The 15875-nt window shown below is 34.8% G+C and overlaps 2 protein-coding genes across 4 annotated transcripts in view; both read left to right on the forward strand.

Moving 5' to 3' along the window:
• LOC129797484 (protocadherin-23) overlaps positions 1–15875 on the forward strand; it is a 953251-nt gene that overhangs the window by 506235 nt on the left and 431141 nt on the right. The window lies entirely within an intron of this gene.
• LOC129797543 (uncharacterized) overlaps positions 1–15875 on the forward strand; it is a 62356-nt gene that overhangs the window by 16561 nt on the left and 29920 nt on the right. For both annotated transcript variants that reach the window (XM_055840248.1, XM_055840247.1), the window contains exon 3: positions 6384–6496. In XM_055840248.1, the coding sequence (XP_055696223.1) occupies positions 6384–6496 (113 nt within the window). The remainder of the gene's footprint in view (positions 1–6383; positions 6497–15875) is intronic.

Raw genomic sequence — 15875 nt, forward strand, 5'->3', positions numbered from 1 at the left:
TTACAGATGACAATCGCTTTGGAGTTGCGAGGGGACAGGGGTGCTGTTTAAAATGGAAATTTTATTAGGCCGAAGTACACCGGAATGATTGGGAAGGGGATGCAAAAAAAAACGTTGGTTGGTTGGGGGAGGAAATCAACATCGTTTTCCATGGTAGAATCCCGCTGAATATTGTGGGGAATAGCTCGTTGGCGGTGAAAAATTGCAAAGTGAAAGAGTAAAAGCAATTTAACTAACTACTGTTGACATTTTCGTGGCTTTCAACACTCTATTGCATGAATAAACAGACATTTTCATTCTTTCCTATATGCTATTTTTTACCGCGACCTCATCAAATTCCACCACATTGCTGCATTCTTCTCACTTAGCTTTCATATACGTATATGCGAAGACCCCCCTTTTGCTTACACTCCTAGTTCAAGCTAATACCACCAACTCTTGTTTAATTTTCTGTTTCGTAATTATACAAAGTATTTTTTTCCTTTACTTCATATACACTGTAGTTACACTTTACTTTGTGTTGTTCTTCTGCAGCAATATTATTGAAAAAAAAACTTAAGCGGGTGGCCCCAACCGTTGAAATAACAACAGAGTTTGTCCAACAAACTGGGCTGGGTGTATCTATGTATGCTAAAAAAAACGAATACATACAACATCAACATTAGTTACTGTATTTTTATTGACTTTTTTTTAGTTAAAAATAAAAAGTTTCAAACGATCCCCAGATGTGACCTGATTTCTAATAAAGTTCACTTCATCGTCCCATTATGTTGGATTATGTACAAGAACACTTATTGTATTTTTGTTCCCTCACACGTTAGTCGTGTCTTTAGGTTCTTCAATGCGAAATTCTCTTCGTGCAACAATTTCCAATGGAATTTCTATTTGTGTCAACGACAAATGTAACGCAAAAAATAGCCGGGTGAGATCCGGGGTGAGTGCAAAAAAGCATGGTACATATATACCAAAACAAAAAAAAAACTGAAAATAGCATCACGAAATGTATCGAAATAAAATGCTGATATACCTGCCCCAATTCAACCTCCAAAATGTGTCTGAGTGCCCTACGTAGGATGAAACTCGGAGAGAAGTGGCGTATTATCCCCTATTCAACATTTCCCATTTTAGTTTGAAAATTTAAATTTTCCTTTCACACATTTCTGTCCTCATATAGCCTTAGAAGAAGATTTTGCATCGCTCTCTCTCTCTTAATATGATAGTCACATCCAAATTTGAATTTAATTAGCAACATTGCACCCTTCTCTTTTATATATATACTATGTATATGAAAATACTTATAATATTTTAAGTTATAAAACGATAAAAAAAAAGATGAAAGATGCTAAATGAGAAGTTTTGAGACGAGTTTTTATCATAAATGAATTTTTAATTGGATAAATCCATAATATAGGGTATGGGTGAGTCATATAAACATACAGAAAAACTTATAAAGATATTCATGAGAGTTGAAAAATATTGACAGGAAACATAGAGCTTCAACTTTTTCAAAATTGTCAAACTTTGATTTGATTGAAAATATGTAGTATATATCCTCTACAAAATATGTAGGTATATAGATAAAAAAAATTAAATTCACATGTCTTTTACTTGAGAAAATATCAATAAGAGTCGCTATATGTATTTGCCCTTTGCAATTTTTCCACCCCCATTTTCGTAGAATTTGACATTCAATTGGGAGACCCGGGATTGGTTATATGCGAGAATGCCACCCTTTTAATTGTTCATTTCTTTCGCGTTAATATTGTATTATTCACTCTAGCTCACAATGTAAGCATTGAAGGTATACAGTAAGGTAAAACGAAGAGATGTATGTATGTTATATTATGAAGTACATAGGTATACATATTATAGGGTTGGAGTGAATCACACGGAATGGGAAACTCGTACGGAATTCATACAATATATAGAAAACACAGAACCATGCATTATACATAAGAAGAAGCGATCTTGTCATTCTCAATTCCATTGGGGAAACCTTGGGGGAAACGATTAAAGTACAACGGAGTGTTGGGCGAAAGTATCAGAATTAGTTGATCTCTTCTCTACTTCGTCCTACCAAGATTTCCGACGGAGGTAAGTAACCTTGTAATTGAATCTCATGTAATGATACCAATGCAGGAGATGGAGACAGTTGGTGGAAAGTAAAGCAATCAATTAAGCACCAAATGAATTCAATTTCAACGAATCAATTGAAAGTAATCACGCCATAAGCGGTGTGGCATAAGATGTCTTCAATGTAATTTATTATTGACCTACCTAAAGGGTAATGCTTTTTAATCCTTTTATAGGAAAAAACAAGGAATTCAAGGTGCAATGTATTGGAATTAGAAAGAGTTTTGTAGGGAAAGAGAAAAGGGGTTTTCATCACATACATATATAGGAGAAGCTCGTAGTGTGCAATTCCGAAAGATGGTTGTAAAGAAAAGCTATTGTTGATAGGGCCAATTGAAATGTTATGGTTGTGCTGTGGACAAAGCATAAGAGTGGATGGATTTTCTATGTGAGGCATGGGTATTAGAGTCGCTCCACTGAATATCCATCAAGTTCTCACATCCTGGTATTATTAGTCAACAGGGAGCAAAAGCTTTTGATTCCCAACTTGCATCCAAAGCATACCGTTGAGGAAAGTTTCTCAAAAGCAAGGGAGCTTAGTGAATTGGAAAAAGATTTTAAATCGATTGGTTGTTATGGTGAATTAAAAGGTATCAGAAGCACCCAAAAGTTGCTTTTCATGATGTATCGTATGTGTAGTTGCAAGTAAAAAGGATTTATATGCACTCGAATGCACCCCTATATGCGATTACGTCCATCAACATGAATAGGGGCTAATTAAAAATTGAAAATACCCACTGGGAATGGGGAATATTTCACTTTTCCAATTGAAAATTCACCTCTGATACTGTCACATATATATGGTTACCGTGCCCTGGAAATTTTCGCATTCGTCCTCACTGGACCTCCCCCATTTACGCACACCCACTTTGCTTTCATTCTCTCATAGAAAATCTCTCGACGAAAGGAAGAGGAAACCTACGTGACTTTAGTATCTGCAGTGGGCAAAAGTGCCGTATATTATTCAAATAAATCCCAACAGACTGCAAATGCCATCATAAAAGCCTGTCACTCTTTACGGGAGGAATAATATCGTATATGGAGGCAACAGAAGTGCTTTCCTAATGCACATCACACAAGGCAAAAAAGCGCACACATTTCCATCTCTATGTGCTGTCATTGTAATAGTCTCAACCACCCACTCTAGGGGAATTCACAAAACAATTCTTGAGGAAAAAGGGTATTGCGGGATGATAAAAAATGCCCCAAAGATTGTGATTGAGTAATTATTATTCGTTTCAATGAGAATTCGTACACCACTATGCGAAATTTATATTAACTACTTCATCTGACTACAGGAAAACTACATACACACAGTATCAAATTATTATTTTCTGAATTTTCCGAAAAGTTGATTTAGATTTGATAGCAAAAAGATGAATATACAATAGTACGGCAAAAAAACCAAAGATAGTACGTAAAATGCATATAAGAAAATTTTCACAAAAAATCAACACCATGAAATCGATGAAGCTTTTAGTCGAAATTGGGAAAACCCAGACTGCAAAATTGGATTGGTTAGGCGGGCAATGTAACCATTCTGTATAAGAACAAACGTTTGCCTTTAACACTGCTATTAGCAAAATAAGGTGCAATGGGTGCAATGATGCAAAACCAAGTCTTTTTTTAAGGGTTTTGAAAAAGAACATTTTATATTTAAGTTTTTTATCATCCTTTTTGGAAATATTTTTTTCAATTAGTTTAATGCGTTTAATGTTTAGAACAAAAACGAAGAAAAACTTCTTTGTTCTGAATTCAGGCTCAAAAACTTTCTGCTCCACGACATTTTAGGTTTTTTTTTTTTTTTTGGTTTCTAAATCATCTTCAGGCTTTTAGGTCCAAGTAGTAATATTCAACACAACTGGGCTAAAATAGGGTTGTAGTTTGGGTAACATACATACATATGTATACGATAAAAGATGAGTTGTGGTCAATAACAAAACGTTATTGTAGCATCATGTGTCGGGTAAGGGAAATTCTGTCTTTTATTGCTTCAGATATTTTTAGTGATGTTTCATATCTTCCTAACGATTTTTCTTATCTGCCACTCTTTTCCCACATCGGTGAATACGTCGAGGAATATTGTGTCTGACTAGTTTTTCCCCTGAAATCTGCCAGAAACTATTTGTGAGCGACAGAAACAGGGCAGAAAAGGCATGTTTGAGAGGGATGATATTTGAAGACATGTGGAGTGAATTTGCTCGAAGACATGAAGTTTGCTCGCACTAATACACGACATAACGAATATTATATTTTGGGAATTTTTTTATTGAGCTTTTAGATGGAAGCGTCGGAATCCCTTGAAGAAGAACACTTGTATAACGTACAGTAGAGGGATAAAGGGAATTTGCTATGGTGTGGTGTCCATTGTTATGTTGAACACTACGTTGTCTGCCGTGGCTCTTCGTCTCGATTTATTTAATTAGAGAGAGCAGTGGACCTTTTTTATGTGCCAAACATTACACCGCATGCGGAATGTGTGTTTATGTGGACGCCTCAGTTTTCACCTTTTGTTCACTACGTACAACCATCTCTCATTCTCATACTCCTCCACTACACTCATCTTCATCCCATCCCCTATGACCTGTTTGTATTTATTGGGGCTAAATCTACGGTCTACTGGACTTTGTGCACACAATCCCCAACTGGTCATACCCTTTTATCACAGCTCATGCGACCTGGTCACTGTGCCATCACTGTCTGGCTGAGCTTTTGTGTGTTTGGATGTATTTGGAGGGATGAAGGGAATCCATCCACCTTGCCACATAAACTACCATCTCAATCCCACTTTACTCTTCTACTTCTTTCTCAAATTCGTAACACTCCCACCCCCAATAAATTTTCACCCCAGAAAGCCAGCAATAGAGCTTCACGAAAAGATAGTGAGTCAATCAAACGGAATGGAAAAATAATAAAAGCTATATCATTCTTCTTGTGCTTTTTTTCCCTTCTTCGTTTCTAGAAAGAGAAGGTGAGCGTAGGAGTACAAAAGGATGGGAATCAAACAATTTAATAAATAAATAGATGAATGACTTTCGCTCCCCTTCAATTCTGCAATTTCCTCATTCCCCGTAACCAACAGCGCACATTTTCCGTAAGTGGTGGAAAACAGTAGAAGACGCTTTTAGTGGAGCAAAAGAGGGTAAAAAAGCGGCAGCGAATGTCATCAGAAGTACCACGCTGGTGCTGAAAAATTTGTATTGTGATTTATCCATATGGAAGTCGAGGAATGGGGCGGACGTGCGACACAATAAAACAATTCTTAACACTTGAAATAACTTGAATCACACGCCACACAAAACACACAGAATTGCCAAGAGAGTTGAGAATAATACAGATTTAAGATAAGCGAAAGGCGTGGGATATTTTTGGAAATGGAGTTGTTTGTTATCCTTTCAGCTGAAACTAACGTAGTGTTAGTTATGTAAGTTTTCTTAAATGTCGTCATTTACACCAGAAGTCATTACAAAGTGACGAATAAATAAATTAAATTAATTTATCCTTTTTTTAAGCATTAAAATTTTAATTTACGTTACTTAACCGTCTGTGAATGATTATTTACAATTTGTGTAATTTCCAATCTATTCACTAAATGCTTCTGTATTGTGTGTGTGTTTTTTTTTTAACTCTGTCACCTATATATTTGAAGCAGAATGTTTGACACTCAATTTTAACTAGACTTTTTTTTACCCCAGAGAATTTAGAAAGTTTGTAAATGTTTAGTGGGAAAAAGGCAAAAACACGCTTGTCTCATGGGTCCCTCAGTCAGAATCTAAACTCTTGTATGAATTTTCAATTAATTTGGTGGAAACAGCGAAATGTTGTGCTCCCTCTCGTGGGATTTCCCTATTTTCACATCACATGCACTCTTGACTATGCGTCATCTCCCACGCTATGTTTGTTGAAGAAATGTGCAACACAGAAGAAGTAGAGAATTGGTGAAATGGGCTGAAATAAATCAAGTTGAAATTTGTCGGTTTATCTAAAATGCTTTCAAAGCTCCTTGTTTCTGACATTTTAGGCAAGAGACTAAATCTTTGGGGAAAATTCCTTAAACGGATTTTACTGACATACCATTACGTATATACAAGTGGTGGGAAATTTTCAAACATCATACCTGTTTTCATTATTAACCTATCCAATTTAGAAATAAATCAATTTAGTGAAATGACTTCCTTGAAGATAGAAAAAAAAAACTTTTTACGTCAATCCCAAAATATATTTGTTCTCTTCTTTCATTCCTCTTGCAGATTTTGGACCCAAGTTACCATAGCAGCCCATCGCTACAGACATCAGCCCTCATAGTCCTGTGTTCCGTGGTGCTGGTGTTAGTTGTTTTGATATCATCGTTGCTCGTGTGGAAGTAAGTGATGTTTGATTTATTTTTGGATGTTTAGCCAACACTCGAGTTACACATCAAAATGTATTTGGAGAATCCAATCGGGAAAACGTTTGTCGATTTGGCAAGCGTTTGACATGGAGGCGTATCCCCTGAAACCGCGACTAAAATCGCAAATTTTATTTAAAGCTCTCTCGCTCTGATCGTTCCACAAGAAATACCCAGAGCCACGCCTCTGGTTGTCTTCAAATATCTTGTTTCGCCTCTTTTTGTAGAGCTCATCCACCTGAAAAATAGCAAACAATTAATGCAAAATTCATGGCAAAATAAAGAATTAATTTGGCAAGGTAGTCACTAATAAATTGTCTACCCATAGTAATAAATTTATAATGAAAGATTTTACGAAAACATTGTTCCCATTGAGTTTCTTAAAATCAAAAATTGTTTTTTTGTCTAAAAAGTAGAAAAATTGCATAAAAAAGTGTACAGAAAATCAGACAACTTCTTTATTTTACGATTCTCTAAACCCTATATAAGATTGCAAGGGAAATTGGGAAAATTGCTATGTACATTACTTATTAATTATTTACATTAACACATAAGAAATCATTTTTTAAGCAAAGTATAGTATGGCCATAGATATAATGAGAATAGTACATTTGCTTTTTACATTGGTTACATATGTATATACATAATGTAAGCAATTCCTTGTAATTTCACATCTCTTTTATAACACCGGAAGGAAATTTTTGTGTTATTGTGATGAAGAAGGGAACGACAGGATAAGAATTCCACATCCGGTGTATTTATGTAATATCTCGATGACCTAGAGCACGTCCCACCTTAATGGGGTCAAAATGTAAAGCTTGCCTGAAGCTGCAAAGAGTCGTCTAAAACGATGGGATGTGCGAAAACGGGATGTCATTCGGTTTTCAGCCCAAGATACGGAAAATTGAGTCAAATGAATTTTTAGCACGTCCCCATCCATTTTCGGGATATCCACATTCCCCCACCATTGCTGCGCAATTTCAAGTCATTTATCAAAATTGCTACTCTCCTACTTCTTACACTACGCCTTGGATCGTCCGGGTGTTTCTCTTAAACTCAAACTTTTATACAGAGAAGACATGAATTTTTAAAAATTAACCCCCAGAGCCAAGGCCACCATCTCTCCATTTTTATTCATTGAAATTAATTCAGTGCTAATGAGCAAGTAATACCTCGTTGAATAACTACAATAGTTATCAAATTAAATTTCACGGCAAATTTAATCATGGTATTCTTTAGAGCTTTTTGGTAGTTATTATACAAAATATGCTGAAATCAAACAAAAAAATAAATTTAAAATTATAAATTATTGTTTACTTTGATAAAAATGTTCAGTACAATATCTTTTTAATAAGGGTTTTACAATTGAATGTTCTAGAAACTGAATAGCTTTTCAAAGTTTCATTCTTCAAAATGTTAATTAAAATATGTACTATACATAGGTACCTAATAATACCTACGCACAGCTGAATTTTGCGGTATTGTTGGTTTAACATTTTAAATTTAATATGTTCTAAATGCGAACTGTGGAGTGTAAAAAATCTTCAGCCTGAAACATAATATTTTACAAAATGTTTATTATGATACATATGAGAAAGGCATTATAAGCCACATGGTACGGTGATGTGCAAAATAATTCACAAGCAACATTGAAAATTCATCAATATTTCATGGCTGTAGTTTATTATACAAAAAGATTTTGTACCTATTCTTTTAGTATTATGTGAAAGTATTGTTTGCAAAAGGGAAAAAAAGTGTTAGTGGGACGTAGAAGGGTAAAATGGTAATTGCTTTTTGCGCTGAAGAGTAATTTGTCATTTGTCATTTTCGGTGAAAAATGGGAAAAATAGTGGCGGGGAAAGAAACATTTGACATGGCTGTGTATCAGAGAATCAAGACACTTAAATGAGAACTCTTTCCGAGAAAGTTTCCGTGGGTTTTGTCCATAAATGAACAATTGACAGTTGGAAAATAATTTATCAGGAAGTAATATTGAGGGACTCCCAGTGACAAGTTGGTCTATTGGTAAACTTTTGCTCAATGTAGGAAATGTTGAAAATGGTTCATTGTTTATGTACTCCCATCCCACTTGTATGATGTCTCAATTCTCTCATACTCACATCTCCAAACATCAAAATAACCATTTATAGGCTCAAGTCAATAATTTTTATAGTGCATCGAAAATAGAAATGGTGATGAAAATAACATATTCCCCACCTAAAATACAAAGAAACATCTTTCGAATACAATCATTGGGCTATGTTGGAACTAATCGTAAATTTTATTGAATTGAAAATTTTCCCCATACGTTCCATACCTATCTGATGTGAGTTGCCCAGGGACAAAAATGTTGTAGAAGTATAAAATATAAATTTCCATTCCTCCACCCGGTTTTTACCTTATTCACAAAATGAACAAAAAGTGTGGTTTTAGTTTTCTGAAATTAAATTTTCTGTTTTCGCTTATATTTCACCGCTGATTTTTTTCCCATGCATTCGAATTCTCTTCTTTCAATTCATTTTCTATAACCACCGTGGGAAGTGATATAAATGGTCAGTTTTTATTCTGTCGATTTCTCAAAATTGACTTTATTGATTGTATTTATTCCCCACCCACGTCTTTAATTTATTGTGTGTTGAAAAAATCTGTTTCTCCTCACCCATGTTCACATTTGACATGGTACAAATTAATTATCGATATTAAATCTCTTCGCCTTCTTCTGTGGACTATAAAATAGTGAGCTCTGTGATAGAGTCGATAAAGTACAGTGGGGATAAATAAATAGATTTGAAACTTAATCTAAAAATCCAATTTTTGCACCATAATTCTCTAAAAAATGGAATGTTATATAAAAAAATTTAATTTATCACTTTCAATAAAATGATTATTATATCTGCATAATTATTGGGCTATGGTTAAAAAATATTTTATAACTTCAACCCCACACACTTTTATTTAACCAAAATATAATTATGAATTTAATGATATTTATTTTTTACCTTTTTGTTATTTTTTAGTTATTAAAAGTTTTAAATCCACGCAAATGAAAACTAACCTTATATACTATATGTACATATGTATGTACTATGTACATACATAATTAATGTTTAAAAGCATCTTTAAATCAATCATTAAATATTCTCTAACCATCTCTCGTGTTTTCTACTTTATAGATTTAGCAGAAGCTTTTCCCATAAGTATATACGATACATACATAGCAATGTATTCTATTTATGTGTTGAATATGCGGAAAAATCACAATCATCAGCATAATTTTGGATTTCCTCTTTTATATGTTTTCTTATCATCCGTTCATATCATAATCAGCCGCCGTTTATACACCCTCAAGAAGCCAAAGAGACTTTGCAAAAGTGTATGGAAGTTCCTTCTCTTTCGTCATTTCCGTCTCGTACGAAACATGCCCTTCATCCAAAGGAACGTCTTGGTAGGGTGGCATGTAAGTGCCATAAAAGGGAGCCAAGGGTGGCAAGGGCAAGAAATCAAAATTTCCATTCGACTAGAAGGGAATTTAGAGAAGTTGAAGTGACTTTTATCTAAACGATGTAACCATAATTCACTTTGTCTGCGGCACGATGAAGATGATTTTCAGTCCTCTCTTCTTTACACCACTCTCCCTCTTTGCTCCCAAAATAGCAGTCTCCACCAGGAAAGGGCATATCTGATGGGGAAAACGTTGAGTATTTTGTTGGGTATGAGAATGGGATGAGCAAATGACGATCTTAAATATACGACAGCTCAAGAGGAAGATCACTTTGGTAGTCGAGAAAAGTTTCCATGTGCCCTTAAAAAGTGACGGAAAATCCTTGCAAACTTCAATCATAAATGAATTATATTTTCGATGACAGGGCGACGTACTCATCCCACCGTGACTTCTATTCAACACATTTTGCCCCTGGCTGTAACCGATCTCATTCACCTGAGCTTTCTTATTACCTTAGTACAAAAAGTGTCCCTCTTCACCCACCTGTAAAGCGGTGGTAACGTAATGGGAATCACCCAAAAAGATGACTCGAGAAGAAAGTTCGGCATAAATTTTAATTAAGTTGAAATGAAGATGAACGGCATTTATGTGTTTTTGTGAGAGAGTGTTCAGGTTTTGAAGAGTACTTTTAATTAAATACGAAGAAATTATAATTATGTAAATTTCGCATTCAGAATCATGCATGGGATGGCGCGATGAAAAGACGAATTATACTGGGAGAATCAGGCTTTTTGCATTTATCCTTCAATCCATATTAACGAAGAAAAAGTTTCTATATAGATTTAATGATAACAAGCACATGCATAACATAGAGCTGCTTTAATTTATATGCATACATATCACTTCTACTCATACCATATTATAGTTATTAAAACTTTCTAGCATCAAAATGCATCTTACTTTAAATTGCTATAGCATAGAAATCTTTCCTTTATTCATTTTTTTTAAATAAAGCTTGTATTTTAGTTTATGCACCTAACGTTTAAATAAGGAAGTTTTTGAATTAAATTATTTAACTACATATATGTATATGAAACAATAATAATAAAGCATTTTTACTCCAAATTCTATCATATTCAATCGTTTTTTTTTAGTTTCATTTCCGTACATATTCTGATTTATAAAAGTATCCTATTTGGCGATGGGATCTTTGTGTTTGAGGATATGATAAAAATGCCCATATTGCCAAAACTCGGTCATTTTTTCAGAATATATAAGAAAACGTATTGGTTTAAATGTGTCATCATTTGAGAAAAGACAAGGATGAAGCAAAAGAGTTCGTGAATTTTATTATGTGTCGTGGCACGATAAAATTTTTAAGACGATACACGAAGTATTTCACACTTCTTTCTTGTCTCTTTTTTTAACCAAGCATCTCCATCTCTTTCCCTTGAATGGAGTGGCGAACTCTGACTCTGAACTTGTCAGTATGGGATAGTCGAGTGTCTCAAGTGGAGTTTAATTTACTTTGGGTCACGCGAGTTGGTAACCTTAAACATCTTCATTATGTTGTCACACACAAAAGTCTTCTCTTAGCAATGGTTGAGGAATTTTCAACCTTTTATTAGACGGTATAGCAACACAAAATACATGCCTTCATGCAAAAAGAAAGATTCTTCGAGGGTTTTTTTTTTATAAAAGGTGGGATGTGTGAGGTAAAAACTCTTTAACTGTATGTATTCAAAATAGAGAGTGAGGAGAGGTAAAGAAAAAAACAGAGAAAAGAAAATTGTAAAGAGGCGCAATTAAAAATGTCTTAAACGATTAATTTAGCCGTATAAATCTTCCGTTCCCACTTCTTTTGTGTGCAGCGTCCAAATAAAAAATGATCATGTTAAATTTCACAATTACTGTACACATCTCTAGACACTCCAAAAATATGACTTTCTTCACGTCTCTTCTTCTATTTAATAATTTCTCTATATGCTTGCCTCTTTTTTTCTTTATTATAAATACTCATTCTGAAACTCAACAACAAGTGGCAGAAATGTAGAAGCAAGAGAAGAGAATTAAAAAAAAAATGTTTTAAAAGTCATTTAAAACATAATAAACTAACAAAAAAGCTAAATTGTGATTCCAATATTCACTTGACTTACCCCTAATAATAATTTTATAGACTGTTTTTGTACCAATCAGTCGGTGTAAGACTTAAATAAATTAATTAAAGAATTGCTTAACTAAAATAAAATTTTCAATCATTACTTAAATACAATAACTACCATTCTCATTGACTAAACCTATTATTTCTTTAACCATTTTTTAAAAATCTTTTATTTATGTAGTGAAACACCGTTAGAGGTATCTAAACTTTTTCCATAGTCTGTATACCATGCAGCAAAACTCTTTTCTTGTTCTCTCAAGACATCATTCTTCAACACTAAACTATTCTTTGCGCGTATTTCTATTTATTTGATACAAAGCCACACGAAATAATAAATTACATTTTTTTTGCTTTATACTGATGCCTTGGATACTTTTTGGCGTGAAAAGTATTTCTTCCACTCTCATTTCCATCACACTCCAGAACACCGCGTGGCTCCCTGCCACGATATGAAATCATTTTTGATTAGGTCATAAAATTTTTGGCTAACAAACTTTATGGTTCCTCTTTTATGGCATCGAGCGAAGAATTGTCCTGTTGTCAACTTTTTAATTTATTTCCCTCCTATACTAATTATACTTAATTAGGGACTTAATTTTCATAATTCTAATATTTTTGGTTAAGGCGTACACAAAAAAAAAACCGACGAAGCATTTCCGACAGCTGACGCTTTTGTTGTATTTGCAGAAGGGAAATAAAGTTCTCATCAACCGGCATTCTTTTTACTCTACATGGTGTTTCCTTGTGTAGAAAAAAAAAGTTCAACCAAATAGATCAAAAAAGTGTCTTCCGCTACGAAGTCACGCTATGTGTACCCAAAAGACTTTGAGCTTAAAATTGAAACGCAATCTCCTGCCATAGCGCCGTATGCTTCACCCAAAAGCTTTCGCGTGAACAAAACTTGTGGAATTGAGAAATTTTCAAATGAAAGTACTTGTCGGTGTGCCGAAATGAGATGGCTCCATTTTAGATTTATTTTCATGATTCAATGCCCGTGCACGCTACCTTATCATTCGATACACCAAAACTCCCCACGCACATCGATTTGGCAAAGTGAAAAACTTTTTCCAGCGCCAAGATTGAAAGTTTTCTCACAGTGTTTTTTTTTTTGTGGAATGAGTTTGGTGAATCACACTCAATATGTGCCCTCATGGGGGTGAGCACAACAGTTGGAATTATAAGGAGAAATGTCAACGACAAGAGGTCACGTTTGTGTAAGTAAAAAGTAAACGATGTCGTTAACTTTTCTCTCACACCACCCAATAGAATAGAATAAGACATTCTCCGCAGGAAAGCCAAAGAAAAAAAACTTACCCAAAAGTCTCTACCCCACCTCCTAATCCCCGGTTCAATGTGAGTTTCAGATACGGAGTGGTGGTTTCTTTTTCCACTAAATCGCACCTCAACTTGACGACATATTCTCCATACTATGACATTTTTGGTGCCACAATAGGGAAGATGGCAAAAAAAACGAGCGGAAAACTTGCCCAGAAAATCAATTTCACTGTCATTCAGAAATTCTATCGCAGCGATCACATCGATGCTTCCTCAAAGTTTGCCAAACGATTGTATGTAACATAAAAAGTAGGTATGCCTCTTAAATGTACCTCAGTTAACTAAAATCTAATTCCGGAATATTAGATAAAGTCCAAAAAAAATTTTTATAGAATATTTATCTGACATTTGAGAAGATAAAAAATTAAGTGAGTGGAAAATTTGCATCCGCCAGATAAATTGACAAATAAACTTTCTTCGATTCTCAAAACAATTTCCGCAGGATCAATCTTCAAATGTGTTTCTAACGATGTCTACATGCAAGCCCTATACGGATGATTTGATTCTCCATTTGGGTGTGAGCCAAAGAAAACTTGTATCCCATCTTATTTTCAATGAGGCGTGTACTGCACATAGACCAAGAGAACAGCGCACTGGGACATTACTTTTCTATTCACTTTCCCTTGATCCTCAAAGCAACATTACACGACACCACAGACGACAAATTAACATTTTGGTATACTTTTGAAATAATAAGTATATAAAGTACGTTTGTATTGTAATTGTACATAGAAGAAAAGGAAAAGTATGAGGAATTCTAAAACTGTCATCACATGATTACCGTTTTCGAAATTTATATTAAACATCCACATGAGCTCCAGATGTTACAAATAAAAGTGTATATATTTCTACGGATATTGCACTGTTAGTTAAGAAGCACGCCAGGGAGCACCAAATGGACATGAAGGAACAATTTCGTCATGTCGAAAAACGTGCACATTTCACAATATCCCACCATTATTGGAGGCATCCCATGAGGCGCATTACAGCAAGAAAAGACGCGTCTGCAATTAGGAATTTCGATAATGGACGGCAACACATAAAATTTCGCAATAAAATCGTGTTATTTCAATTTAACTATTGATTTTAATTGCGAAGAATGACGAGGAATGGCAAAAAGGAGAAACCTCCTACTCCGAATTAAGAGGTATGGGAGCTCTATGTATTATATATACATTCTTATATACATATTACACATTATATGTATAAAAATCTTCCATTTAGTAGACAGTTTCTGCAGATAAAACCACGCACATGTCGGCTTAAATCAATGAACTTTCTGCAACATGATTAACTTTATCGCATATATTGAGAAGCATTTTGCCAAGGTTTCACTCCTCTGCGTTCAAATTGTGGTTCATGATACAATAAAAGCTATTTTCAGCACTTTATCCCCCTCCCACAGCGGCATCTTCTACAAACAAATCAAATTTCACTCCTTAACTCTGTCGAATGTTTATTTGGTTGGCTGCAAATATATATTTTTAGTATTGGATACTGCTTGCTGGGTCCATTTCTTTTAAATGACCAGCATTGATGGCTGTTGAAATGCCAATTTAGCACATTAGTTGGTATACCACAATCGTGGCATACCAAGTATTGTAATCGTCGGAAAAACCGACCACCTCAGATCAGGCTCAAACTTGGTATGAGCACGTTTTAGACATCCCACATTACGAAAATGGTGGTGGAAAATTTTTGATCCGGCCGGCCTGCCGTCCGGCCTGCCGTCCAGCCTGCCGTCCGGGACCCTAAACTTTGCCTTATAGCTTGAGAACGGTAACAGATAGAGACTTCAGGTTTGAAGTTTTCTATAGAAATGTGCGTGTAAAATTTCATTTTTTCGCATTTTCGAAATCCAAGATGGCCGCCGTCCGCCATTTCGAAATAGCGTCAACCACTTCCTTTATAGCTAGAGGTCTGAAATTTTAGTATGTTGTAGAGCTCAGTGAGACGTTTTCATCAACAATTCATACTTCAAAATCGGTCAAGCGGTTTAGCAAATATGGCGGCCTAAAGCAAAAAGTGTTTTTTCGATATATCTCGAGAACGGCTTGACCGATTTTGACCATCTTAGTATCAAATGAAAGGTATTGAGAAGCCCTACAACTGTTTAGAACATTTCAAGTTTCTAAAACATCCGCAAGAGGCGCTAAAATCAAAAACAAAAATTGCCTAACTTTAAGGGGCAATATCTCCGAATCCCCATTAGGCAAATCTTTTAAATTTTGATATGTTGTAGCCTGACTTAATATCTTTCATCAGTCCAAAAATGAAGAAAATCTATGTCGCCGTTTAGAAGATATAGCCATTTGAAAAATTCTTAAATTTGAAAAGTTCTAAGAGCCATATCTCTTGAACGGATTGTCCGATTTTGCTCAATTTAGTATCAAATTAAAGGTTTTGCAATTCTCTAC

The sequence above is a fragment of the Lutzomyia longipalpis genome, chromosome 1 (assembly GCF_024334085.1).
Source record: "Lutzomyia longipalpis isolate SR_M1_2022 chromosome 1, ASM2433408v1".
Lineage (NCBI taxonomy): Eukaryota > Metazoa > Arthropoda > Insecta > Diptera > Psychodidae > Lutzomyia > Lutzomyia longipalpis.